This window comes from Globicephala melas, chromosome 9 (assembly GCF_963455315.2).
Source record: "Globicephala melas chromosome 9, mGloMel1.2, whole genome shotgun sequence".
Classification (NCBI taxonomy): Eukaryota; Metazoa; Chordata; class Mammalia; order Artiodactyla; family Delphinidae; genus Globicephala; species Globicephala melas.
In genome coordinates this window covers 66272130-66298360 of record NC_083322.1, presented here as the reverse complement: position 1 = coordinate 66298360, position 26231 = coordinate 66272130, and the positions used below count along the sequence as shown (strand labels likewise).

The following is a 26231-nucleotide window of genomic DNA, read 5'->3' as shown; positions in this document are numbered from 1 at the left end:
ACTGCTACCTAGTTATGCTCTACCTTTTATGTTTAATGTGGTAATCTAATTTCCCCTTTTTTGCAATTAGCAAGTCAAAGTAAAAAATGTACATTGGAAAGTTGCCATGACACTATTGCTCTGGAGCCAAATTTAGTAACCGGTGAGAAGTCTTGGTTCCTATCAGACAGGGCTGGTTCCTGAAGGACCAAGCAGAATGATCTTATTACATGGCGTTTTCCCCTGTAATGTAACCTCAAGGATGCACTTGTGGGGTCATGCAATAGGAAGGCTCTAGAGTAGGGGAAAAAAGGAACAGACTTCCTTTGAACTAGCAGCTGCGAAGTTACATCAACAACTCTATGAAGTGTAATAAAAATTGGGGGATAATTTTCTACACATTTAAGAAGGCCTTCTGGAATACTGTGAATAGGGTGAAAATTAAGGAAATTTCTAAGGTTATCAGTGTGTGTAATTAATGAATAGTTGTATAATACTTGATTTCGTATTTTCAGCTATTCTTATGATTATATATCCCTAGATCATAGCAAGTAAGTCCCATATAATTGTAAGTTTATATAAATATGTCTTGAGATAAATTGGGCTGCAGGGTATAAAAATCATATTTAAAAAGTTGTATTATCCATGGTTAAAGTCTTTCTCAATAATTGTTCATTGTGAAGATTGTGAAAGTGGACAAGAGTAGTCTCAAACTCTTTATGTAGTACCATAAACTGACTTGGTGCATTTGTGATTCATAACTCCCAACTGTTATGCCAATTAAAAATTAGAGATGTCTTCCTGTAGAAAAAAATTAATTTAATCTATAATATAATACATTTTTTAAAAAAACTTATATTCAAAGGAAGCAATCTATTTTTTAATGAATTTATTTATTTATTTATTTTTGGCTGCATTCGGTGTTCGTTGCTGTGTGCAGGCTTTCTCTAGTTGCAGCAAGCAGGCTTCTCGTTGCGGTGGCTTCTCTTGTTGCGGAGCACGGGCTCTAGGCGCGTGGGCTTCAGTAGTTGTGGCACATGGGCTCAGTAGTTGTGGCTTGCGGGCTCTAGAGCACAGCCTCAGTAGTTGTGGCGCACGGGCTTTGTTGCTCCGTGGCATGTGGAATATTCCCGGACCGGGGCTCGAGCCCAGGTCCCCTGCACTGGCAGGTGGATTCTTAACCACTGCGCCACCAGGGAAGCCCTGGAAGCAATCTTTTAAAAATAAGTATGTTAAGAAATCACAGAAACCACTTAAAAAATGCTAGTGTAATTCTGAAAGTCTTCATCCCAATAACAGTTTTCTTGGGATTATATCCTTTAGCTGTGGAAATGCGATCTGTGTATACACTGATTGTTTACATTTGCTTTCTGAAACATTTGCAGAGTAAAATCAGCTCCTTATATACTGTATCTTACGTGGTATCTCTTGACTGTTTATTTCATGGCCATGTTTAAGCCTATCCAAAGCTCCCTTCATCCTTTGGCTTGTTTACTTATTTTATTTATGAAGGCTGGGCCTGTGTCAGTAGAGACTTTTTATAGTTATTCTGATATCACTCGTGCTATAGATTTTTTAAGTTAATATTTATTGTTAAGAAATGACAAAAGGGCTTGATTGGCATCTGGAGGTGCTGATGGTATTGTCACAGTTTAGGAAGCAAACACTCTACTTAGCTATGAGTCTCATTTTTTAAGAAAATCTTACGGATTTTCATAAGGAAGTTTGGTCAGCAATATTATCTGCTGTATGAAAAATAACGTGCACTTTTCTAAATGTTTCTACGTAATAATGAAACATTTTTTTCTTCATAAAGGCTATTTTGGGGTTAAAAATGTGGCTCCCAAATCATAGTATTTACTTTTATATTTCATGAATCTCCCTTTTCTTGGAGAGAGTTCTTAATCTGGTACAGTTAAATAACCATTTTTCAAGATGGGCAAAATAGTTTGGATAAAAGCTTTTCTGTAAGAATGGTAATTTCTCCATGGAAAATGCTCTAGTGTACCTTGAATTAAATATTACAGGGCATATTTAAAGAAAATCCCCAAATTTATTTTGGGGAAGAAATTCTAAACATTTTGTACCAAATTAGTAGTTGGTTTAAGTAAGATGTGTTTGTGGGATTTATCCTCGTTAGTAGGAACATCTGTAACAATTGAGGCCAAGTGACAGATAATTTCTTTTTTAAGAAGGTGTTTATTGTCAGGAAAATTACAAAGTTTCCTTTGTAATTACTCTTTGTTATTTTGGCAGCCTGTAAAGTTTTATTGGCATTTACTGAAAGGTACTTTTTTTGGCTCTAGGCAGCTGCCTTTCTTTGTGGGGTAAACTTTTCTAGCTCTGGTATTCACGACATATTTTCAACTTTGTCTCCCGATGGTGTCTTTTTGAACAAGGAGCCAAGTGGCTAATAATGTCTGAATTGTTCTCAATCATGTCTTCAGGAGAGTGACATCAGAATACTGCAGGTGTACTTCAGCCATTTGAGTGTTGTATCCTACTTATCCCATGTATCATTGTGGAACCAAAGTGGTCAATTTAAGACCATGCAAATTACAGGCTCTTTCACATACAGCCTGGAGGAAAAGTATGTTGAAATTATGAATCGAAAGTGAGGATTCACTAATTTGAAAGAAAACAGAATCTTTCAAGCAGTACCGGGTCACCAAATCAGAATTGAAAGATTCTTTTCAAGAGGTGAATATTAAAAGAAGTAAAGCCCAAACATGGAAGAAATGGTGCTATAATAGAATTTTGTTAGACTTGGGAGTGTGACATATACGTTTGGAATTTCAGTTGTCTTGGTGGTGGTATTCACTCTGTCGCCCATGTACCATTTCTCTTACCTCTGGGCTTATTTAAAGACTTTTCTAGTTCAAGCCATTACATGTGAGATGAATTCTAAATTTAGAATTATACTGCTCTAGTTTTGAAGACCACCAAATTCGTTTAAGCAAGTCTTTGCATCACTAATTACTTATTTCATTGCTTTGAAAATAATACTGGAGAAAGTGGTTATACTTTATTTCATAAAAACTTATTTATTTGACTACTTGTTCTTAGTGAGTAAGACTTACAAATCATAGAAAACTGCTGGTCTTTTTACTAATTATTATTCCAAAGTGATGACAGGCATGTTAGTAATTGGCAGTCTTCTTTGGCAATGAAATATCATCTTAATTTTGTTTTTTATGTTACTATGGTCTATAGAGTAATTAATGTAAAATTTTAGGTTGGAGCTTCTGTATTTGTGATTTAATAAAAAAGGAAAATTAAAGATTACATTTATTGTTTGCTACTTCTAAGTAAAAATATCCTTAGATGCTACTATCTGCCTTGGTTCTTCTCTACTGTCTGTTGTCTACTTTTTTTTTTTTAATCAATAGATTTCAAAGAATATATTTACCACCTTTTATCTGAACCACTTGTTAGAGATCTATACAGATAGTTTGCAGAGGGTGATACTCTGAGGTTTGTTCTGGAGAGCTGGACGAGGCAGGGGGGTGCAGGATAGAAGAAGCCCACCTTTTACATGTCCTTCCTATGGGAAGGAGCTGTCTTCATGGTCACACAGTGTCGAGGACAGAGCACTCTTGGTGTCTGGGTATTCAGCAGGGCCCATCTGTCATGGCCTTCTTCAGAACTTCTTCATGCTAGACTGAGAAACACCAGGTAGTGTTGGCATCTTCCAAGTCACCTAGGAATAATAATAGATGCTGATCAGCCTTTTCCAAGACAGTATTGTCCATTATTTGGAAGAAATTACAGAATTACAAGGTAGAGAAGTAATATTAATTTTTGTAACCGTATAGGTCTTAACGAGTATCCATATCAAAGCACAATGGAACAATTTCTGCAGAAGAGGTATCTTGTGTATTTATAAAGGTCGTAAGTAGGTGATTGATGAAGTAGGGCAGTTTTTGAGGGGTGTGGGTTTGGGTGGGCATCTTGATTCAGAACTTCATTTCAGTTTATTAGATCTGTTTCTCAAATAGCTGCAGCTTGTTCAGGTTTGATTCCTGCCAGCTGGATATGAAGTACTCTCTGTTTGGGCTCGCTGTACAGAATCTCTTTCCAAAAAAATAGTGTCGTGCTGCTTTCCATCTACTGGACCAGTAGGGGAAGGAAGATCTGATTTGAAGCCAGTACAGAATGCAAAACTGATTCGATTTGGATTGTTTTTACATTAGGTCTTCTTTTCCCTGTTCTTACCCTTTTCCAGATGGAAGAACCAGTTTCCCACCAGGGCACTTTCTCCTGGCAGTTAAATTGTGAAGGTGAGGATCATTTAGCACCACTCCTGCTGAAGTACTGTTATAGTAGGATTAGGCTTTAAAATTCAGAGGAATGAATCAACACTGTCCGAGTTCTCTCTATTTTTAAATTAATGGTGCTTGCGATGCTTTTAAACTAGGAATATAACTTTTTGTCTTTTGATTCTGCTTTTATCAACATAATAACATTATCAACATAATAACATTATCAACATAATAACATTACTTTTCATCATCAGCTGGAAAGAAGGTGGTCCATGAAATGCCTTTTAAAGCACCAAGTGTTTTAAAATGTTAACCATAGGTACACCTTTCTAATGTGCATATGCACCCTCCTTTCTTGAATATAGTAGATCACACCCAATGTTGCCTTTTCTTGGTGATTAAGTCTCATTATGAATTTCAGTGACCACCATTTGCTAAAATCCAGTAATGCCCTCGGATTCTTGAGGTGCTTAGAGCTGTGTGGCCTCAGAATGTTATGCCCTCTGAATTCTTGCATCAGATTTTTACATTTTTCTTTGACATCAGCGGCAAGCAGGTACTTACACCCAGAGTTACATTTTAGAACTACAAGATTGCTTAGTCTGATGCTTTCGTTTTGGAGATGAGGAACAGAAGCCCAGAGAGGTTGCACACTGTGCCTGAGGTCACGCAGCTAGTTAGCGGTGGTAGGAACTAGGTACAGAGGACTTGACTCCTTATCCAATGCTCATTCTGCCAGGCCACACTGTTTGCTTTTTCCTCTCGTCAAGGTACCTTCCTTATAGATTCTTCTCCATGTGTACATTGTTTGTTCTTAGTGAGTAGTTGACTTGACATAACTACTGTGAAGTAGTATGTGTGAAGTTTCCCTATGAAATTGGAAACAGGATGAAATAGAAAACGTAGTATGGTAACACTCTGATGGTTGAAGTCCCGTTCCTATCATTGGTCACTTTACTTTCTTGAGTTTCAGTTTATCTTTCGTGAAAGGAAGTGCTTGGAGTAATAATGGTAATAACTAACGTTTCCTGAGTTCTTACCACGTGCCAGGTACTCTTCAGAGTTCTCCTGTGCATTACCTCATTTAATTCTCACACAAACTCCATGAGGAAGGTCTATGATAAGCCCCATATTACACGGGGAGAAACTGAATCCTGTAGCAGCTACCTAGTTGACCAGAAGTCCTTAAGCTAGTAAGTAGCAAAGCCAAATTTCATCTCCACGCTCTTAGCCACTGCTGTTATGTTTCTGGGTGATCTACGTGTTCTCTTTTAGCTGTCATGTGTAAATATTCTGGGTTTGAATCATAGCAATGCCAATAGCTAATATTATTGAGCACTTACGTACTTTACGCGTAGCATCCCACTTAATCTTAACAGCGACTCCACAGGGCAGGTGCTATTATCATGCCAACTTTAGAAAAGAGGAAAGTGAAGTACACAGAGGCTTGCCCAGTCTTACAACTGGTAAGTAACAGTGGCAAAATTTGAAACCAGGCAGATTTAAGTACTTGTTACCTTCACTGCTCTGCCCTATTGCCTGAGAACGAGTACTTGAGTACCTAAGCCAGAGCGTGTTATAAGTTTTGTAATAGTTATTTTTGCTGATTAGAGGTAATGTGTGTGTGTGTGTGTGTGTGTGTGTGTGTGTGTGTGTGTGTGTGTGTGTGTCTGGGCACATGCACATCCACATGTGGAAACACACTGACTAATGATTTCTTAGCTATGTGTTTGATGAGGTGTAGAAAACTCTCATGCCAAGCATAGAAATGAGGGAAGTAATTTAGTGCCAGAGAGAATGGGGTGTGGAGTGGTAGCGATGGTGGGAACTGTGACAAATAGGAAAACACGGGTTGTGGCCAAAGGGGAAGGTGATATAGGGCTCAGTCAACTGCTGTCCTATTTTTCAGGCTGGAAAGTGGATTCAGTATTGCTGGATATTGTGTTTTTTTCTAGAGAAGCCAGAATTTTAAACCAGAAAAGGATTTTTAAGCTGATTTTTAAATGATCACAACGGGAGCTTCCCTGGTGGCGCAGTGGTTGAGAGTCCGCCTGCCGATGCAGGGAACACGGGTTCGTGCCCCGGTCCGGGAAGATCCCACATGCCGCGGAGCGGCTGGGCCCGTGAGCCATGGCCGCTGAGCCTGCGCGTCCGGAGCCTGTGTTCCGCAATGGGAGAGGCCACAACAGTGAGAGGCCGGCGTACCCCCAAAAAAAAAAAAAAAAAGATCACAACGAATTGAAATTATTTGAAGCCACTATGTGAACCAAACAGAAACATTGGCAACCTCTGGTTTAGACCATCAGGACTGGTAGATAAGTGACCTTCAGATGAGTCAGAGTTGGTTGCGTCTTTTGAAGAGGGAGGGTTCCAAATCCAGAATACTTGTCCATTCTATTCTGTCTATTAAGATGGCGTAACGGTAGTCTGTGGTGTAGAGAAAGTTGAATTATGAAGTGTACTTTTAAGAAATAACTGTCTTGCGTGAGGCTTTTCTCTGTAGATTGTGAGGATTCCTGGCTTCTGATTTTGGCTCTGTCCTCAGCACTTGTTTCCACGTCTGTAGATACCACAGCAGATTCTGGATGGGGCTGTGGGGTGCAGGATGACCTCCGGGACTTTTTCAAGCTCCATCCCCTCTTTTGTTCGGGTATGTACACCCCTGGCAGGACCATTCAGGAATCCCTGCAATGGAGCATGCAGTCCCTGTTACTGATAGGAGGAGTTTGGGATTAGGAAAAAGAGTTTGATATGCCCTTCTGAGAAAGGTGTGGCTTCTCTGAGGTTCAGTTCTGGTTTTCAGACTGCCCAGGAAGTTCCTTGCGTGTGCCGAACATTTACTTCTGGGAGCAATGCAGGGGCAGTTTGATGACTGTTTGCCTTCCTCCAATTAAAGTAGCTCCTCTTGTTTATATTTTTACCCAAAGGGCGTCCACTTATGGTTCCTTTAGCACAGGGGTTTCTGAGTACAAACACCGGCTCAATCGCTAAAACTTGATCATATCTAATGTTTTCAATTTAAAAATTCTGAGATTGATAACAAGAGGTGAGAGTCTCCCTTACTTTACCTTTGTGATTACTACGGTGCAGCATTCTATGTGTTGCCAAACTAACATCAAAGGACCAACTAGGTATGGGATCTATCCCCACTGATAATATTCCTTTAAGAAACATTGTATCATCTTTTTGATAACTGCTTTACTCATAGAATATTCTTTCAGAAAAAAATATATATCAACTTGCTGTGCAGTGGTCTACATTTTTGTCTTGGAAATATTATAGGTGAATCTATTTCCAGATGCTGCAAATAATGGAAAATCATGGAAAGTGGAATCAGGGTCTCTGTCCTTAAATGTGTTTCAGTTTGCATTTTGATAGCAGTTTAGAAATGTTATCGCTTGTTTTGTCACAGGCATAATTCACATCTTTCTTCGGGCACTGTAAACAAGAGAAATGGTTTAATGGCCCCATAGAGGCACTCTGCTGATAGCTGAGATTAGGCCCTTTAGTAATGGATGTCGGTGCGTGTATGTGTGAGTGGTACGTGTACACAGTGGGGGTGGGGAGAGCTTGGAAGAAGTAAATGTACTGGAAAAGAATCTTCGAGAGGCTCAGATGCAGCAGAAGTGCCCGCCGATTTTCTGTAAGACTTGGAAGATGGATTTACGGAGTGTGTGACACTATTGTCTCTATTTGTACACAAGCCTTCCCCTTTGCTTCTGGAATTTAACCCAGTACTAATTGAGGTCACTGCCACCCATTTATCACCTGAAATTGAAGTGATGTTAACTTAAAGTGAATGCTTTTCATCTAGTGAGTGTATTCCCAACTATATATATTTGTATAAAAGGCTACATGCATTTTTCATGCCATGCTTGTATCTGGTCTTAAATAACCTAATTTATGTATACCATTTACTTTTTCCCCTTTTTACAGAGTTTTTTTTAATTTGCTGCTATAGCCAAGTGAAATTATTTTACAAACACTTTTGTGTCCACAGAATGATTTGTTTTGACTTCCTCAGCTATATTTTGTAGACAAGTGTAAAAAACTCTCTGCATTATACATAACCATGGTCTAAGTAAATGCCTTGAAATACCTCAAAACACATAAATTTCTAGTGTTTTAGAGCCTGAATATCATGTCATGTTTTTCACCATCTTTTTTGTGTATATCCCTTTAAATTGGCTACACAGCCAGAGTAAACACAGGGTTAGTGAAGCAAAATTAAATATCCGTTGTTAACTAATTTAGCTGTTCCCTATCACTAGCAGGGGTCACTGTGCCAGACCTTTCTCCTTTCTCATTGCAGACCCTAATCTAGACTAGGGATCAGCAGACATTTTTTTCTGTTTTTCTATTTTCAGATAGTAAATATTTTAGGCTTTGTGGGTCAAAGTGTTTCTGTCACAAATATCCCATTGTTACTCAAAGTAGTCCTAGACTCTACCTAAATGAATGGGTAGAATGGTGTTCCAATAAAACTTTATTTACCAAAACAGGTGGGAAGCTGGATTTGACCCATGGGCTGCAATTTGCTAACCCCTGTTCTAGAATACTGTACGGTAGACTATTCTAAAACAGACTTTTTGAGCAGACCAGAAATCGCAACATCAAACTCAGGAGAGTCTCTTCAAGGCTCTAAATTCCCAGCTAATATTGATTCAGAAACTACAGATGTGATTCAAAGACATAGTTTTGTTTACAGAAGAAGTAGTTAAAAATCTGATGTGCTTCTCTCTGCAGGGTAATTGTTTTGTACTCACAGAAATTACTGCTCTATTTCACTCTTAGGATAAGAGTTGGGAGGAAAGCAGAGTGAAAGGTCAGAGCTAAGACAATTTATCACCGTATTTACATTCAGTGTCCACATAGAGAAGCGACCCATCACTTGTGACATTTTGGTTATCAGAATCAAGGGGAAGCTTTAGATGTTGGATAGCAATGTTTTTCCATCAGTGGAATATGAGTGGTGTGAATTTTTAAATGCCTTTGGCCACAGCAATAAATTGAAAGAAGACAGAATGCCTAAAAGCAAGCATGAATGCTCTAAGTGTTTTCATTTAGATACAAGTGCAAGAATATATTATTAAGGTCATGTATACAGAAATATGCATAGCATACACATGAATTGATCAAACTTAAAGAAGACTGGCTAATATATTTATTAGAACTTTTCTTAAAAAAACAACTAAATAAAGCTCTAATTGGACTTCTGTGAGCTCTTGATGGTTAGGACTGTGCCTTACTGTTCAGCTTCTTCTATAGCTCCACATTCCCTGCCCCTTAGCAACTGGCATAATGTCTGGGCTGTAGAAAATGAATGAATTAATGAAGAAGTAAATGGATAAAGAACCATCTGATATAATGTTGTAGTGGTGCTCATGCATGAAGGAGATCTTAAGTGTGCTTATTCAAAAATATATTTGAATTGTATGCTCAAGGGTTCAAGAGTTGCTGCCCAAAGCCCATGGCTTTAATTCCTAGGCTGTTATAAGTTAGTCCTAGGTCTTTAGTTGGACATGAAGCTTAGCTTCTTCATGCCTTTAAAAATTCTTTTTGCAAAATTGGAATGCTAATGTCCTTATCTTGAATGATGAGAATCGAGAGTTGGTGAAGATTCTTTGAAAACTTTATAATACTATGTAAATTTGAGTCTTTTTTAAAAAAAAAAGCATTATAGCTGGTGTTTTCTAGCACTATTCCAAACTCAACCAGAGTTCAGTATGTTAACACCTACAGTTTAGCATATTATCTTTCTTAAATTTATATCATGCTCACTATAGAAATATAAACAGAAACTCAGTTCATAAGTTTCATTGTTTATTCTCTGGACTAACATGAACCAGTAAGTCATAACATGGTCTGTTCTCAATTTAGTGGTGCCAAAAAATACTCCAGGGTCATGACTATTTAGGAAATTATTCTCCTATGAGCAAATTTTTAAATTCATTATCTCCATCTCTAATATTGTAGGTGTTCACTTATGACTTATATGTCTACCCTGAGCCAAAGACTTGGTTGTATGCCAGCATTGTTGCATTTGTAAAGCCAAGGGGATTTCTGTGCTCCAGGAGAATGATGACAACAAGAGTGGTCAAAAATGTGGGCAGAAAAAAATGGAATCCAAGATGATGCCTCATAGTTCATAGTTCTAAAATGAAAACAATCACTAATCTAACAAATACTTTACGATGAATACCATAAACCCAAGTAAACTGTGTGAAGTAAGAAGTGGTTAAGTTTATTTTGGAAGTGCATTTTTTAAAGTCCTGGTACTTTGGAGCACTTACGTTTAACCATTAGAGGAATTCAGTCATTGTAAGTCAGCCTTAAGATGTGGTTTTAAAGGTCAAGCCTCCATCAAAGAAAAAATGCAAGAATCATCTCTTGAGAGTTCTCTTGGCTTCTCCTCCTAAAAATCTGATTGTCCAGAGGAGTTGCAGGTCATAAAAGTTTGCATGGAAACGTGTTTGAGGAGGACAGCAGATTTCATAGATAAATGATCTGAACTGTCTGAAGTCAGGGATAAGGATATAATATAATATCATTGGGAACCATCACTTCTTTGTAAATGAAATGAAGGAGTTAACTCACTTGATTTGATACACTTGAAGAAGGAAAGATTCACTTTAATTAAAACTACAAACAATGCCGATTCCTGTAGCCCTGGTTCCAGAGCCAGCCAGGACAGTACAGTAAGCGAGATGAAATGTACCTAAGCAGCCTCGGCAGCAGGCTGGAGCCATGTTCAGCGAAAGTAATTTAATTAGTGTTGATCATGACTCCAGATGATGGTGATTTGATAAGGAATAATTTAGTACTTAACAGCCTTTTACATGCACCAACTCCTTGTGGGAAGGTAAAGCAAATTGCACAAAATGAATGTGCTGCTTCCACTTGTGACTGTGCCAGTGAGCTGGAAAACTGCCTGTTCACAGACGCTCAGGCTCTCAGCCCTGTGATGAAATACCCAACAGGGTCTCAGCTCAGCCCTCTCTGGTGGGAGTCTCTGTACTACTCTTACTGAAGAATAATAAATAACAGAAATCATTCTTGTGATCTAAAATCTCGAGGAAGCAGAAAAGTGAAATTGAGGAAAATAAAGTAGCTCTGGTTCTTGTGCAAAAGGTTGACGATCTTAGGCTGGCTTCTTTTTTCCCCTAAACACAGCAATTAAAAAAAAAAAATCCTCGCATTTGGCTTACGACTGGAAAAAAAAAGTCATGATTCCAAGGGCACACAGTGATTAAGAGGCCCACACACGGAGAGAGTAGGGGAGCCCTAAACTTCTTGGAGAACCTGTGAGAATCCTTGAGTGTTGGCATCTAACAAAAAGGAAGACATTGTTAGTTTTTTTAAAAACGTCTTTTCAAGTACTGGACCTGTTTCAGTGCAGCACACGCTGGATCCAGGTGTTGCCAAGCATCATAGTGGATTTGAAATTTGCCCGGTTATGAGAATCACCTAGAAAATTTTATAAGATACAGAATCCTGATCTATATATCAGCTTTAGTGAATCAGTGTCTGGGAACAGGGTATGAGTTTGCTAGGGCTGCCATAACAAGGTACCACAAACTGGGTCCCACCCTAATGACCCCATCTTAACTAATTTTCCAAATAAGGTCACATTCTGACGTGGGGTTAGGACTTCAGGATAAAATTTGGAGGGGACACAACTGAACCTGTAACATATGGAGTATGGGAATGCCTGTTTGTTTTTTTTCAGAATTTCCCTCGGTAATCTGATGATTAGCCAAATTTGGGGGACCCCTGTTTAGGGATCTACTTGCCTCTGATAGCACTTTGGGAATCCTCATGTGTTCTTTCTTCTAAAGTCACTTTGGGAAACTCATGGGGCCAGTCTGAAAGCACTAGAGCTCCAGATGGTGTATCTACAAGGATGGGTCATGCCTTTTGCTTCTAGGTTGATATTAATGGACATTTTGATAGGAGGCTACTGTCCTGCTAGCAACCATTCCCAATGGTATCCCAGACTTGTCATTCCTCCCGTGAGTCATCTGGAATTATTTATTATGTGAAGTTGAAGCACATGATCAGACGTCTCTGCTGGAAGAGGAGGCCACCAGACATTTTCAAACATCTTAATTTGTATAGCATTGCTTGATGCTTCTCATACTTTTAAATCTTTTTATGGAGGTACACATTCATTACAATGCAAAAATCTTAAGTGTATAACTTGATGAATTTTACATAGGTATATACTCATATATACACCGCCAAGAGCAAGATATAAAATATTTACAGTTCTCTAGTAGGTTACTAGTGCCCTTTCTCAGTCATGAACACTCCCATCCACCAACAGAAGGAGATTCTTTCATTATCCATTAGTTTGGTCTGTACTTGAAATTCATATACTGTGTACTCCTTGTATACTCTTTTGTGTTTGTCTTCTTTTACTCAGTTTACCATCTGTGAGACCATCCACATTTCTGCATGTGTCATCAATGTGTTCCTTGTTAATTCTTGTGGAATATTCCATTGTATGAATAAGCCACAATTTACTCATCCATTTTTCTGCTAATGAACATTGGAATTTTTCCAGTTTTTGGTATTATGAATAAAGCTGCTATGAACATGTACTTTAGTAAACATATTCAATCCTTTCTCTTTGATATCTACCTAGGAGTATAGTTACTGGACCATAGTGGAGATTTATATGGAGACTTGGTAGATACTTCAAAAAATTTTCCAAAGTGTTTTTGTCAGTTTATACTCTTAGCAGCATATATAAGCAGTTCTTACTGCTTTAGGTCTTCTTCATATCTTGGTAATGCCAGTCTTTTTCAGTTCAGCCATTCTAGTGGGTGTATAGTGAAAACCTCGTGTGATTTTATTTGCAGTTTCCTGATGAGTAAAGATGCTGAATACTTTTTCATATATGCTTGCTTTGTTGCTCATTTGTTTGTCGTTTGGGTATCTTCTTTTATGAACTGCCCGTTTGAGTCTTTTGCCCGTTTTAATTGGGTCTCTTGTTTTCTTTTATTAATTTGTAGCAATTCTTATTATGTTGAATATGATTTCTTTGTCAGATCTTTCTATAGCAAGTATCCTCTTGGTGTCTGTAACTTAGTGTCCTGATGAAGAGAAGTTCTTAATTTCAATGAAGCCTAATTCGTAGATTATTTTCTTTTATGGTTAATGCCTTTTGCATCCTGTTTACTAATCTTTTCCTACACTATGGTCCCAAAGACTTTTAAAATATAGTAATGTTGAATACGGCAGTCTCTGGTATGTTTGATATTTTGATAAATATGATAAACTTTGCATCATACTGGCAATTTATTAGCTTTTAGGTTCTTATCCATTTTCATTCATATAATTTAGATCTCCTCTCTCAGGTATAGTGATTTGTTACTTAGTTGAATGGCAAAGTGAGTTCCTTTGATGTTGCTGCTGCTTTTTCTTAGGAAAATATAAAACCTACTACTTAATCTAAAGTGCTGAACTAGGGTGTACACATTTTGTTGTATATGTTCAAGTAAGTAATAAACAGTGGAAAACTATTTGTTAAGAAAGCAACAAATCCATGGTTAAGATATTACAAGATTGCATCATACAATATTTGTCATTCTAAGAAGTAGCACACACAGGGAGAGAATTTTCTTATAGAATACTACTTTAAATCTTTTGTGATTTTTTTCCCACATTTAAAAAACATTTCATCTTGCAAATTCAGGTAAAAGTAAAGAAAATAATGTAGTGAACTCCCGCCTATCCATCAGTCAGCTTTTAACATTTATCAACATTTTTCTATTTGATTCTTCCCTCATACATTTTTTTCTAGAGTATTTTAAAGAAAATCCCAGAGCTTATTTTTTATCTGTAAATATTTTATGAAGCTTTAGCTTTAAACCTTTCTTTTTGGTACAACTGCCATTTCATTATCACATCCAACAAAATTAACAATAATTTCTTAAACATCTAATACCTAGTCCACATTGAAATATCTTATTTGTTGGAAAGGTGTCTCTTTCAGTTGGTTTGTTCAAGTCAGAATCCAAACAAGTCCTCATGTTACAATTGATTCTTGAGGTTCTTAAGCCTCTTCTATCGTAACGTTTTATAAATTCTAACTTTCTGACTTGGTAAAGTTAATGAACATACGTACCCTTTGCATATGAAGAGACATGTAATTTCCCCTTTGTTTCTAACTCTCTACTTTGAGTAGGTATATTAAACACACATTAAATTAGAAAAAAATACTTTGAAATAGACCACTCAGCGAAATAATTGTATTATTATTTATTAAGTTTTCCTTAGACAACTAATTTAGATGAAACTTGTTCACTTCTGTGGCACATTTGTTTTCTACAGTGTTTCAGATGTCTCTTGAGTACCACTGAACATTTTTGTCAAAATTATGTGCTTATGTAAAAAAATAGCATTTATCTTCCTGGAGCTTGGTAGCTCTTGATATCAATTTCTTATACTAAAATTATATATGACATTCCAGTTAGTACAAGTTCATAATGATGTAATATCATAATCAAGATTGAATGGCATCATAAGACACAAAGCTTCTCTTGTAATATCTTCCTTTATAGTATATACACTTAATATTTTGTTTTAATCCCAGGTTTTATAGGACTTGGAGTAACTATCCACAGTGTGTCCTTCTTGTGTTTATCCTTGATAATTCATACCTGTGCAAATTGTATGAAAATAAAATTCATTCTCATGTCTATTTTCCCCTTATCTTTTTATTCATTTTCCATTTATACTAAAACTTCAATTATTCTGAGGATCTCTAATATGCATTTGTTCAGTTTCATATAGAAGAATAAAAATATATAATCTTATTTATTTATTGGTTTGAAAGCTATGATTCCACCCCAAATATACATACTTCTTCATATTTTATGATATTGTCTTTATATTATATTGAAGAGTAATGACATAAGACACGGAGTCATATGAAAAAGGAGGAAACATCGTTTCATATAGAATAATTGTTTTATGGTAGATTATATATGAAAAATAACTTTAACATATTTCTCACAATGTATCTTCACACTTGTGGTAAGTAGTTAGGCAAATAGTTTTATGTGTATTTTTATATATGAGCGCTGGCCTAAACAGAGGTCGAGTTTTTTGTCCTTTCGTCCAAAGTATCATTAGTTACCCTGAGAACTGCATGCATCTGGATTTTCTTTCTCATAGTCCAGCTGTTATTCCATTAAACCATTACTATTGGTACATTTGAGATATTTTCCTTTCAATAATACTTAAATTTATGTTCCTGTCTTCAGTTAATTCTTGGATAATCAGCTGTATTTTTTCTGCTTTAGTCATTGGAAACCTTTCTGAAATGTTTTCAAGCTTACTTTCTGAAAACTTCTAGTATTGTCAGTATCCGCTAAACCAATTACAAGTAGTTCATCTGACTTTAAGTAATGAGAGAGAGTTTAAGCATGCATTTCGTTATGCAGTAAAAGCAAACAACGAGTATATGGAGATCCTCCAGAATCTTTTCTTGCATGAAATTCATCCAATGTGATTTTTCTTATGTATGAAAGTTAATATGAAATGTTAGTGACATTTTAACCAAGAGGAGTAGAACAGATTAGTGTACTTAATTCCTAACTGTATTTCATTTTTGTGGGTATTTGTGTTTTGTTTTCTAGTGGCTTTTCATGGCCTCCCACTGAAAATCAAGAAAGAACCCCACAGTCCATGTTCAGAACTTGGCTCTGCCTGCAGTCAAGAACAGCCCTTTAAATTCAGCTATGGAGAAAAGTGCCTGTACAATGTCAGGTAAAGCAATCAGGTGTACAGAGAAGGCCTGATGGTTCTTACTGAAACACAGTTCCAGCATAATATAAAATCTTAAGTCATATTTTATGAGTTACACCTGCAGCATATAACAAGCTAATTAGGTTATGTGTTTAGCAGAACTCGGAAGGACCATTTACTGTCTGATTACATACTTTCAGAATCATTTTAATTAAAGGTCAAGTCAGAGACCTATCTTTTTTTTTTTTTTTTTGGGTCTTTGTTGCTGTGTGGGGGCTTTCTCTAGTTGCGGCGAGGGGGGCTACTCTTCGTTGGGTTTTGCAGGCTTCTCATTGCAGTGGCTTCTCTTGTTGCAGAGCACAGGCTCTAGGCGGGCAGGCTTCAGTAGTTGTGGTGCACGGGCTCAGTAGCTGTGGCTCACGGACTCTAGAGCGCAGGCTCAGTAGTTGTGGCGCACAGGCTTAGTTGCTCTGCGGCATGTGGGATCTTCCCGGACCAGGGCTCGAATACATGTCCCCTGCATTGGCAGGCGGATTCTTAACCACCGCGCCATCAGGGAAGCCCCCAGAATCATTTTAATGCAGTCATTTTTATCCAAATCATGAGTTACTTTTCTACTGTAGTGATGCACTATGGGATTGAAAAGAGGGACTGGGGACTTCCCTGGCCGTCCAGTGGTGAAGAATCCGTGCTTCCACTGCAGGGGGCACTGGTTCAATCCCTGGTTGGAGAACTAAGATCTTACATGCTGTGCGGTGTGCCCAAATAAATAAATAAATAAACAAGTAAAAGAGGAAGGTGCTTCCTGTGTCTATCTTCACTTAAAAAAAAGAGAGAGAGAGAGAGAGGTTCTTACTTTGCATGCATGAATAGCTGCTGAAAGTTCTCATTAGAAAGAAAGCATTATGCACTTTAGATAGAGTGTGTAGGAAAAAATGAACCATTTGGCAGGTCTAAGCAGTACATTAGTTATCTGACAGGTTTTGCAGATGATCTATAAGATGCATTCATGGACAATTGCAGTAAAGTTAGAATTTTATAAGGCTTAGCAGAGGCTATTATCTATTAATAAGCCAGTTGTTCCTTCGGGTGATAATAAAGGGGGGTGGGGCAGTAGAAGTGCACTGTTCATTTGTTGGAAAATTTGATAACATGTATGTTCATTAAAAACCCTTCATAGTAAATTGCATTCTGCTGCTTTTCATATCGGCCTCTAATTGCGTACGGAAAAAGTTGGCTCTGTATATTGTATGTTATTACTCTCAATTATAGTAGAGACGTACGTAGTTCTTTAAAGGAGTTAGTTTAGAAACTTATAAAAATGATTAAAAATATTTGTGGTCTTATGAATTATGTTGATTCCAGTTCATAATACGTTATAATCCAAAGGAGTCTTCTATTTCCTCAGATTTTTTTTACATATTTTCTTTTTTCTTTTTCGTGGAATAATTTTTTTCCTTTTTTTTTAAATTGAAGTATAGTTGATGTACAATATTATATAAGATAGAGGTGTACAAGATAGTGATTCACAACATTTAAAGGTTATACTCCATTTATAGTTATTATAAAATATTGGCTATAGTCCCTGTGTTGTACAGTATGTCCTTGTAGCTTATTTTATGCCTAGTAGTTTGTACCTCTTAATCTCCTACCCCTGTGTTGCCCCCCTCAACTTCACTCTCCCCACTGGTAACCACTCGTTTGTTCTTTATATCTGTGAGTCTGCTTCCTTTTTGTTATATTCACTAGTTTGTTGTCCAAGATAGTTAAGATTTGAGAAACTTCGATTTGTGCAGTCTCACAGTACCTGACCAGTGCTTGGACATTCTATTACTATTTGTTCTTGCCAACTTGTCTTTTATATCTGTTTTTCTAGGAGGTTCACCAGAGCCTGAAATGATGAGGCAGTTCAGTTGAACTTCAAAGCTTTTATAAAACAGATCTCTTGTAGAAGCCAACTAATAAAACATACTGAGTTCAGATAAAACAATATTGATCAATCTGAGTTTTATTTTTATCATGTTTTTAATTTTTGCATTTTCTCCTTAAGAGTACTGTGTATTCTCAGAGTAATTATTTAACATATGGAGGAATTTTTAATTAATAAACCAAATAGGTATAGAATTGCCATTGCATTTTAGCATTGATCAGAAGTGTGACTGTGAAATAACTGCTGCTTTATGGACTTAGAAAGAAGAAAGACATATCTGACTTTCATAAATTAATGGTAGAAGAATTACCTGAATATTTTGAGGTTCTTCTTGGGGACCAGTAATTCCCACAGTGATATATGGATTAAATTTTGTTATTTCCATTTCTATACAAACAGTGTAACTCAATACAGCATTTCATAAGGGAAAAAAGTAATATTCTAGGACAGGAGATGTATCATTTTTTCTTTTTATGTGGGAATGAGACATGTGAACCATTTTATAAAAGAAGTGGGTTCACATTCAGAAATATTGGTAAGTGAAATAGGTAGGACCAAACATAATATGAGTTCCACTGACTTTGCTTTAAAGCAAGGAAGACTTATGCAGCACATACTCCTTCACTTCTATAAAGTATTTTTGCACTTGGATGTTATTCTGTTGTATAGATGGTGCAACAGGGTAAATTATTACGTAAGTCAGTTTTTTTTTAAAGTTTCTTTTTTAAAGAAAAATATATATTAATGAATGCTTTTTATTTTAAAATGAAATACAGTATTTTAATCTAGAACATCTTTTTTTGTTCAGAAATTTAAGTACAATTTGTTTTCAATAAAATATTTTTTAGATTACAAAAATTAGTTAAATCATATTCCTGAGAGCTACGCTAAAGAAAGCAACTTAAATTCATAATGTATATAAAAACAAGCTTACTCATTTTATTATTTTGTAACTGTGTTCTGAAGTTAGACGATGATAACAGGATTTTACTCTTAAGAACATTATTTTGTACCTATTCTTATACTCCAAGAAAGTTTAAAGATGTCAGAGACATAAATCTTTATTAATTTGCCTCATAGACCTTTATTATCCTATGTGAGGAAATTAATGCCAGGCGTCATTTATTTTACATTAAAAAAATGACAATAAGGCAAAAGCATGGCCTTCTTAGAGTTCTACCACAAATACAGACGAGCCAGGTATGACCCGCATCTCGTTAAACTGACATGAGTTCTTATTCTAAAATCTTACGTAATATAGAAGGATTATAATATCAGAAATATTTAATGATCTAGAAAAGATCTATGGAACTTGCTTAAGGAGACATATCGAGAATAGATGGAAATAATATGCCACTGCTTTCATTGACAGAGATGTTCCTTATACTGTGTTGTTTGTATATATATTAAAAATAGATGTTGTATATTTATGCTGTTACCAAGTTATACATTCATTATCCCATTTTCTTTTTAAGTGTGTGACAGTTTCAAAGATTACGTGTTCTAGAGCTGCGGAAACCAAAAAACATGCAATTCCAACTTCCTTAAGACTTAAGCCTAAAATATTTTTTCTACCCTTGGGTTGGGGGGAAAAAAAAGTTTTAATTGCTCCCAAGAAGCACATGTTCTCTTTTCTTTCATTCCTTGGGTAGTGCCTATGATCAGAAGCCACAAGTGGGAATGAGGCCCTCCAACCCCCCAACACCATCCAGCACCCCAGTGTCCCCCCTGCACCATGCGTCTCCCAACTCAGCTCACACTTCGAAACCTGACCGCGCCTTCCCAGCTCACCTCCCTCCGTCGCAGCCCATTCAAGACAGTAGCTACCCCATGGACCACAGGTAACTGCAAGTACCATTTAAAAAAAATTTTTGGTTAGAGTATAGTTGATTTACAATGTTGTGTTAGTTTCTGCTGTACAGCAAAGTGGTTAAGTTATACACATACATATATCCACTGTTTTTTTAGATTCTTTTCCTATATAGGCCATTACAGAGTACTGGGTAGAGTTCCCTGTGTTATACAGTAGGTCCTTATCAGTTACTTATTTTATATGTAGTAGTGTGTATGTGTTAATCCCAATCTCCCAATTTATCCCTTCTCCCACCCTTACCCCCTGGTAACTGCAAGTACCATTTAAAAAAACAAAAAACAAACCAAAAAAAACAACTGTTTCTAGCATTCTTGGAAGAAAGTCCTATTACTACCAATTCCTAAGACCTATAGTAAATTCAAGGGGAGTGTATTAATTTTGCACATCTGTGCAAAATATTTTTAGGAAGAGCTTGCTCTATCTATCTTTAGCTATAAATAATTTGTGGAGAAGGTCATTTATAAACATTCCTTTATAAACATTTAAATTGGTTGCTAAAATGGAAAATTAATCTATATACTGACATTTGAACATTTCCCTTTCACTTTGCTTGAATTAAATTGCTTCAGTTAAACTTTAAATCAGATCATCCCATTTTTATGAGCATATGTGTGTACTTTTTCTATAAAGTTAGGAGACTAATTTTAGTAGGTGGCTTACAGAATGAGGTTCTTTACCTTAGATGAGTGGTTTAGCTGTACGTAGTTTTGCAGAAGAAAACTTATTTGATAGAACTATCTTTCCTCCTTTCCAAGTAATGAATATTTAATGTCAGTAGAGGCATGACCCTGAACGCTGAGAATATAAAGAGGTAGAGACTCAATTAGTATTACTTAGAAAGGAATAATGCAAGATACAACATAGAGCTAAAGAGAATGTTACGGTGGGTAATTCTCGACTCCTAGAGATGAAAAAATTCATATTGAAATAAAATATTGGAGGACCTTTAGAGGCCTTAACAATACAACTTAAAACACAAGTCAATTATGTATAGCATCCTTTCTTCCCCTTCTACCTTGTACTTATATAGAGTGAGTGGTGTGCTGGTAAATGGTTAACAACAGGCTCTATGGGAGTAAACCCAAGGACCTTGATCTATAGCATTTGATGCGTCTGTGATGTAAATATTGCCCCCATGGCAGACTCCAGGGTATCACTGTGACAACCCTGAATGTGGAATTGCAAAGAGATGTGTAGTAACATGCCATGAAACAGTATTTCTGCCAAACAGATACAATAGACATAACCTCTAGAGCGTAATTAGTATAATTAGTAGTAAAATGTAGTAAAAGAATTAGGAAGTGATGAGTTTTGAGTGTTTTCTGCCTTTGTTTTAAATATAATTTTTTAATAATTTTAAACTTACATAATTTAATTCTTAACGATGGCTGTGTTTAAGAGTTGGCTCCCATAATTCCTGAAAATTTAACAATAAGCCCGTGCAAATTGGCTCTGACACACCATTATAAAAATAGCTCAGCCAGAGGAATCTCCCAGATCAGCAGAGGAAACCAGAAGATGTGCCACTGGCAACTTTCGGAAAATAAGGGAATACTCAGATCTGCTTTTTATAGGTTATTTAATGGGACTCAATCTCAAGTTCAGTAACTCTTTTGGTATGAAGGTAAAATGAAAGCATTCTTTCCAATGTGAGACCAAGTCATAACTTTCCTACCTTGGTTTCCATCCCTGAGTCCTCTTGTGCTTTAGTTATGAAATGCTTCCCATTATCTTTCCCTTCTCACCCTGTGGACTTGAGACTTTGTCCGAGTGTAACGGTATGTGCATCTGTGTAAACAGTTTTGTAAATACAGATGAAAGACATCTTATTGCCGGGTGGGCCATTAAACAGATGCACATTGTGCAGGGCTGAAAGGGAAAAAGAGGACGACCAAAGAAAAGCAAGTTTTGTTTTGTCTACTTCTGGTGACTTCCCAGAGTTCTTGATAGCGCGTCTCACACCTCAAATGAGGGCCAGAATTAGAGATTGCATAGTCGGTGCTCTGTGCAGAATAGTTCTTTCTTATGGGAGGTGACCGCTGAACAAGCAGTATGGCTGTTTTTAGGTGACCTAACTTTAAATGCTGTAGCCAAACCCATTTTAGTTTCTCTACTTGAACTCAAATATTTGAGACTGAGAACAGCCGGCCCGGAACTAGAAGAGGGAAGCTCAGGGTCTTTTCCCACTGCCCCCCACTGAGTGTTGAGGACAGCACCAGCTGGCCGATCCCAGGAAAATCTCTGAAGCCGTATGCTTCTGAGGAGGATTTCTTGGAGAGCTCTAGCCAACAAATGACAGTCCCTCAGTTATAATTGGCAAATTTGCTCTGGGAACAGATCCTTTCCCCCAAATAGCCCCATCCAGCCGAGGCACCCCACCTCACTCTGGGAATGCTTCATGGCCAACTGGGCTGCACCCCGCTTCCTTTCCTCAGCCTCATTCTGCTCCTTGGGCCAGCCCTTTGGCACTTTTTCCTGAACCCACTGTGCAGGAGCCCTGTCTCTTTTTCTCAATGTTTCCCACCACTTAGGCACTGGTTTTCTTTACCCAGGAGCTCATCAGCACGCCCTCCTTACCCATGAACTCTCTCCAGAAAGCTTCTGGAGTCGCTTTCTCTTTACAGTGGGTCATAAGAATGATACCACAAACTTGTAGTTTCTTAGGAAGCACGTGTGTTTGATATATTCCTGGTCCTCAGTGAGTACCAACTGGAATCATGTTGACTTGTGAAAACAAATGGCTTGATTTTTCAACAAAGCTTTTCGTAGAAGTATTATTATCTTCCTTTGAAGACTTCCCAAGTGAGCTGGTTTCTTTTTTTAACTTCAACTTACAATTTTCTTATTCATTCCTTGACAGTTCTTAATGATAATTTGTTTCTTTTTTTGGCTAATGAAATAAGCAAGTGAAGGGAAGTGAATGCAGTGCCAGTCAGCCTATTTTGCTATATCTGAGTTTCTGAGTTTATTTTCTGCAGGTGTAGGTGGAATTTCAGTGCTTTCCATGGCAGCCAGAAAGGCTAGAGTTAAATCACAGGGTGGAGTGTTCTTAGAAATGCTAAAGCAATTGCCCTGCCATTCTTTCGCTTTTACCTTGTTTTCATTTAACGTTACCAAAATTAAATGTTAACTTTCCAAATTAAAGTCTGAGGAATGCTTTTGGGGGCGGGTGCAGGGGAGTTAATAGGCTTACATTTGCTCATAGAAATGTTGGATAGGTTATTTTTAAGCACTCCTGGGCATGTTTAGAGCTGTTAAATCTTTAATTAATCCACATCTTTGCGGTGGGTCAATGATATTAGGATGAGAAACACAGAACTGAACTGATGAAGTGATTAGCGAATCAGTACACAGGATAACCAAGAAGGAAGGAGCGTAGAGACTCACTCTCAGCCTTCTGCCAAGGCCTCAGAACTTCCCCATGACCTAACGGCACGACCTGTCCCAAAGCTATGTGACGCATGCATGTTCCTTCCATCATTGGAGGTCTGCTGTAATAGTTTATGCTTATTTTTATCAACCTGATATTTTGTTTGAAAATCTTGGAAGCCAGTGAGTTCTGTGTTGCTGTTTGACAGTAAAGAAGTAGTCTTTTACAACTAGCTTGGATTTCAGTCTCTATAATATTTCCCAGTTTAATTTCTCACTAGAATACAGTGTTATTTAGGACATTGTTGAAGATGTAAGAGTCCTGCACATTTGAGAAGAAAGTCATTCCCTTCTCGCTCCCTTGATAACTGATGGTAAGGGAAGGAAAACCAATAAGGAGGTTTTTATGTGGTTGATTTTGTTTGTTGGTTGGTTAGTTTGATAACAGAATTAAAAGCTGGAGGCTGCAGTTTGAAATCAGATTCTTTCTGGTTCCCCTGTTTTGTTTTGTTTTTCTTGTCTATAATTAATTTGAGACCCTCTTAATAAGGAAATCTGGTAAATGATCCAGTTGATTTCTAGTTGGGCATTTTAACTGTTAGAGTGTGTTATTTCTTGCAAACACTACAATGCTCTCCTAGCCTTCCCCGAAGCACATCTTTAACTTTTTGTCAGGTACTGAAATAGTGCTGAATGGAACTAATTAGAAGGGGAACACAAGGTGTATTATGATTAGAAATCACAGTGCTACCGACCCAGGAAGGAGATATCTAGTCTTTGGTAAAGATTTACACTTCGGGTCAGCTGGTGTCATGTTCATTAACTAGAAGTTCAAAATCGTGCCAGTATTTTTAAAGGGTATTCCTTGTTACTATTTTATTTGAAACATGCTCTCTTATTTCCCAGATTTCGCCGCCAACTTTCTGAACCCTGTAATTCCTTTCCTCCTTTGCCGACAATGCCAAGGGAAGGACGTCCCATGTACCAACGGCAGATGTCTGAGCCAAACATTCCCTTCCCACCTCAAGGCTTTAAGCAGGAGTACCACGACCCAGTGTATGAACACAACACCATGGTTGGTGGTGCGGCCAGCCAAAGCTTCCCCCCTCCTCTGATGATCAAACAGGAGCCCAGAGATTTTGCATATGATTCAGGTAGGCCTGTGCTTTAAGTTATGTTTAAGATAAATCTTTTCACTTGCTTGTCAGTTTCATTAGTGTTGGCCACAGATGGGGGGGCTCCTGACCATTTTTTGGTGGAATCTTTCTGATTTATTCCTTCTTTGAATCTCTCTCTTTATGTGAAGGGTTGGACTGTCAAACCAGTTTGGCATGAGCCAATGGATGAAATAGTGTCTAGAAATGAAACCTGTCCAAAGAAGAGTACAATTTGTAAAATTACGCGCACTCTCAGCCCAAGAGAGTAACGTGATCCTTCTTGTCTTGATTCTGGGCTTTCTTTCCATTTGCTCCTGCTGCACTGTTTAATAACAATATTAACAGAAAGCAATATTCTTCTGTACTGAGTAACTTATTGCTTATAACTGTTTGTTTGTTTGTTTCTTTATTTTTGTGGCAAGATTCCAAGGGTCCGGAAGTAAGGATTCTTCCATATTGGGAGAGGGATAGCAAAAATAGCAATAATAGGCTTAGCTCTAGTCTCACTGAGCCTGAAAGATCTCACTAAGTAGTACGTCAAGATGGAGAATTGGGGTTTCCCGAAAGTAAAAAGCACTTATGTCTATTGTTAATGTTACCACCAACTTTGCCAATATTTGATCTTAAGAACTCAGAAAAATTACTTAACTATTCTGTGCTCATTTCTTTTGTTATAATCTCAAAATCAGGACACCTGCCTTTCAGAAATCTCAGGCATTTGGGGAAAAAGTATGAAATAAAAGCTAATGCTTCTAAGAAGGGCACCAGGCAAAATATTACTAACGTTATTGTAAGCACGGTCAATAGATGGTTGTGGACTTAAAAATATTGGAAAACAATGTGACTTCCTTTCATCTGGATGCAAAGTTGTGGATGTTCTTTATGAAGGAACTATTGCTTCTCTAGGCATAACCCTGCCGAGTTTTTCTATCGGTTCTACTTGAGGAAAGAAAATTGTCTGCTGGTCTTCAGTTTCCAACTTGCATCAAGTTACCTGTTTTATTATAAACTGGTCTTAAAGCTCAGCAAGAAGGAGCCCTACCACTGAGAGTCTCCCTCTGGCCACCCTTCCTCATTGGCCAAGAAGTTGAAAAGGACTAAGGGGAGTTGCCCACTGAGAGGCTATACCTCTACTTCTGGAAGGTATACCAGTTACCCAGGGCCCATGAATTCCCTGCCCAGCCAACCTTGAGTCCACTTCCAGGGCCTGAGCAAGTTTATCCCAGGCCTAGTTTTCTGAAGGCAGAGCACACTGTTCCTGTCTAGGTCCAAGGAGGTGGCCAAGGGACAGCTGCTTGTGGGAGGATGAGGATGAAGCTTGGTTGTGCCCGTATGTTTGGTGTGTGAGGCCCCCGTGGTGTGGAACAAGGTGGGGTTGAGGAATAGGGAGAGAGGCAGGAAGGGGGTGTGGAGGGTCCGGGATCTGAAGACTGAAAACTGGCTGCATACCATCCTCTTTCAGCACTAATCCTAGAGATTTCCCCAAATTCTAGGTTTGGCCTGGCCTTCCAAGTTGTTATGTTTTTATAGTTTCAAGGAATAGGAGGAGAGAACATATTTATTTATCGTTTTGTTTGGCTGGTTTATAGTTTAAAAATTTAAACATATGGTGTGAGGGACTGTACTTGAATGCTTGTCCCAGGCCCTGTAATTTGGAGAGGGTCCTAGAATGTACCATAGTGTTTACGCTTTAGAACCTTTTATGTTTGTCCATGATTTACGGGCATAATTAAGAACTCTGCACTACAATGGGCTTTATTATAGACACGATTCATTTTTCTCTGCAAGTTTCTAGTCCTGTTAACTGATGTTATTCTTACTCTCCAAACCACATTTTAATTTGCTGCACAGTTTTTTGACTTCATCATGATTTCAAGAAACTTTACATGGAAATCAGTTAAAAT

The 26231-nt window shown here is 37.6% G+C and overlaps 1 protein-coding gene across 10 annotated transcripts in view; it reads left to right on the top strand.

Moving 5' to 3' along the window:
- ETV1 (ETS variant transcription factor 1) overlaps nt 1–26231 on the top strand; it is a 96289-nt gene that overhangs the window by 34796 nt on the left and 35262 nt on the right. For all 10 annotated transcript variants that reach the window (XM_060304677.1, XM_030857164.2, XM_030857166.3 and 7 more), the window contains 3 exons: nt 15890–16019; nt 19581–19769; nt 24077–24324. In XM_060304677.1, the coding sequence (XP_060160660.1) occupies nt 15890–16019; nt 19581–19769; nt 24077–24324 (567 nt within the window). The remainder of the gene's footprint in view (nt 1–15889; nt 16020–19580; nt 19770–24076; nt 24325–26231) is intronic.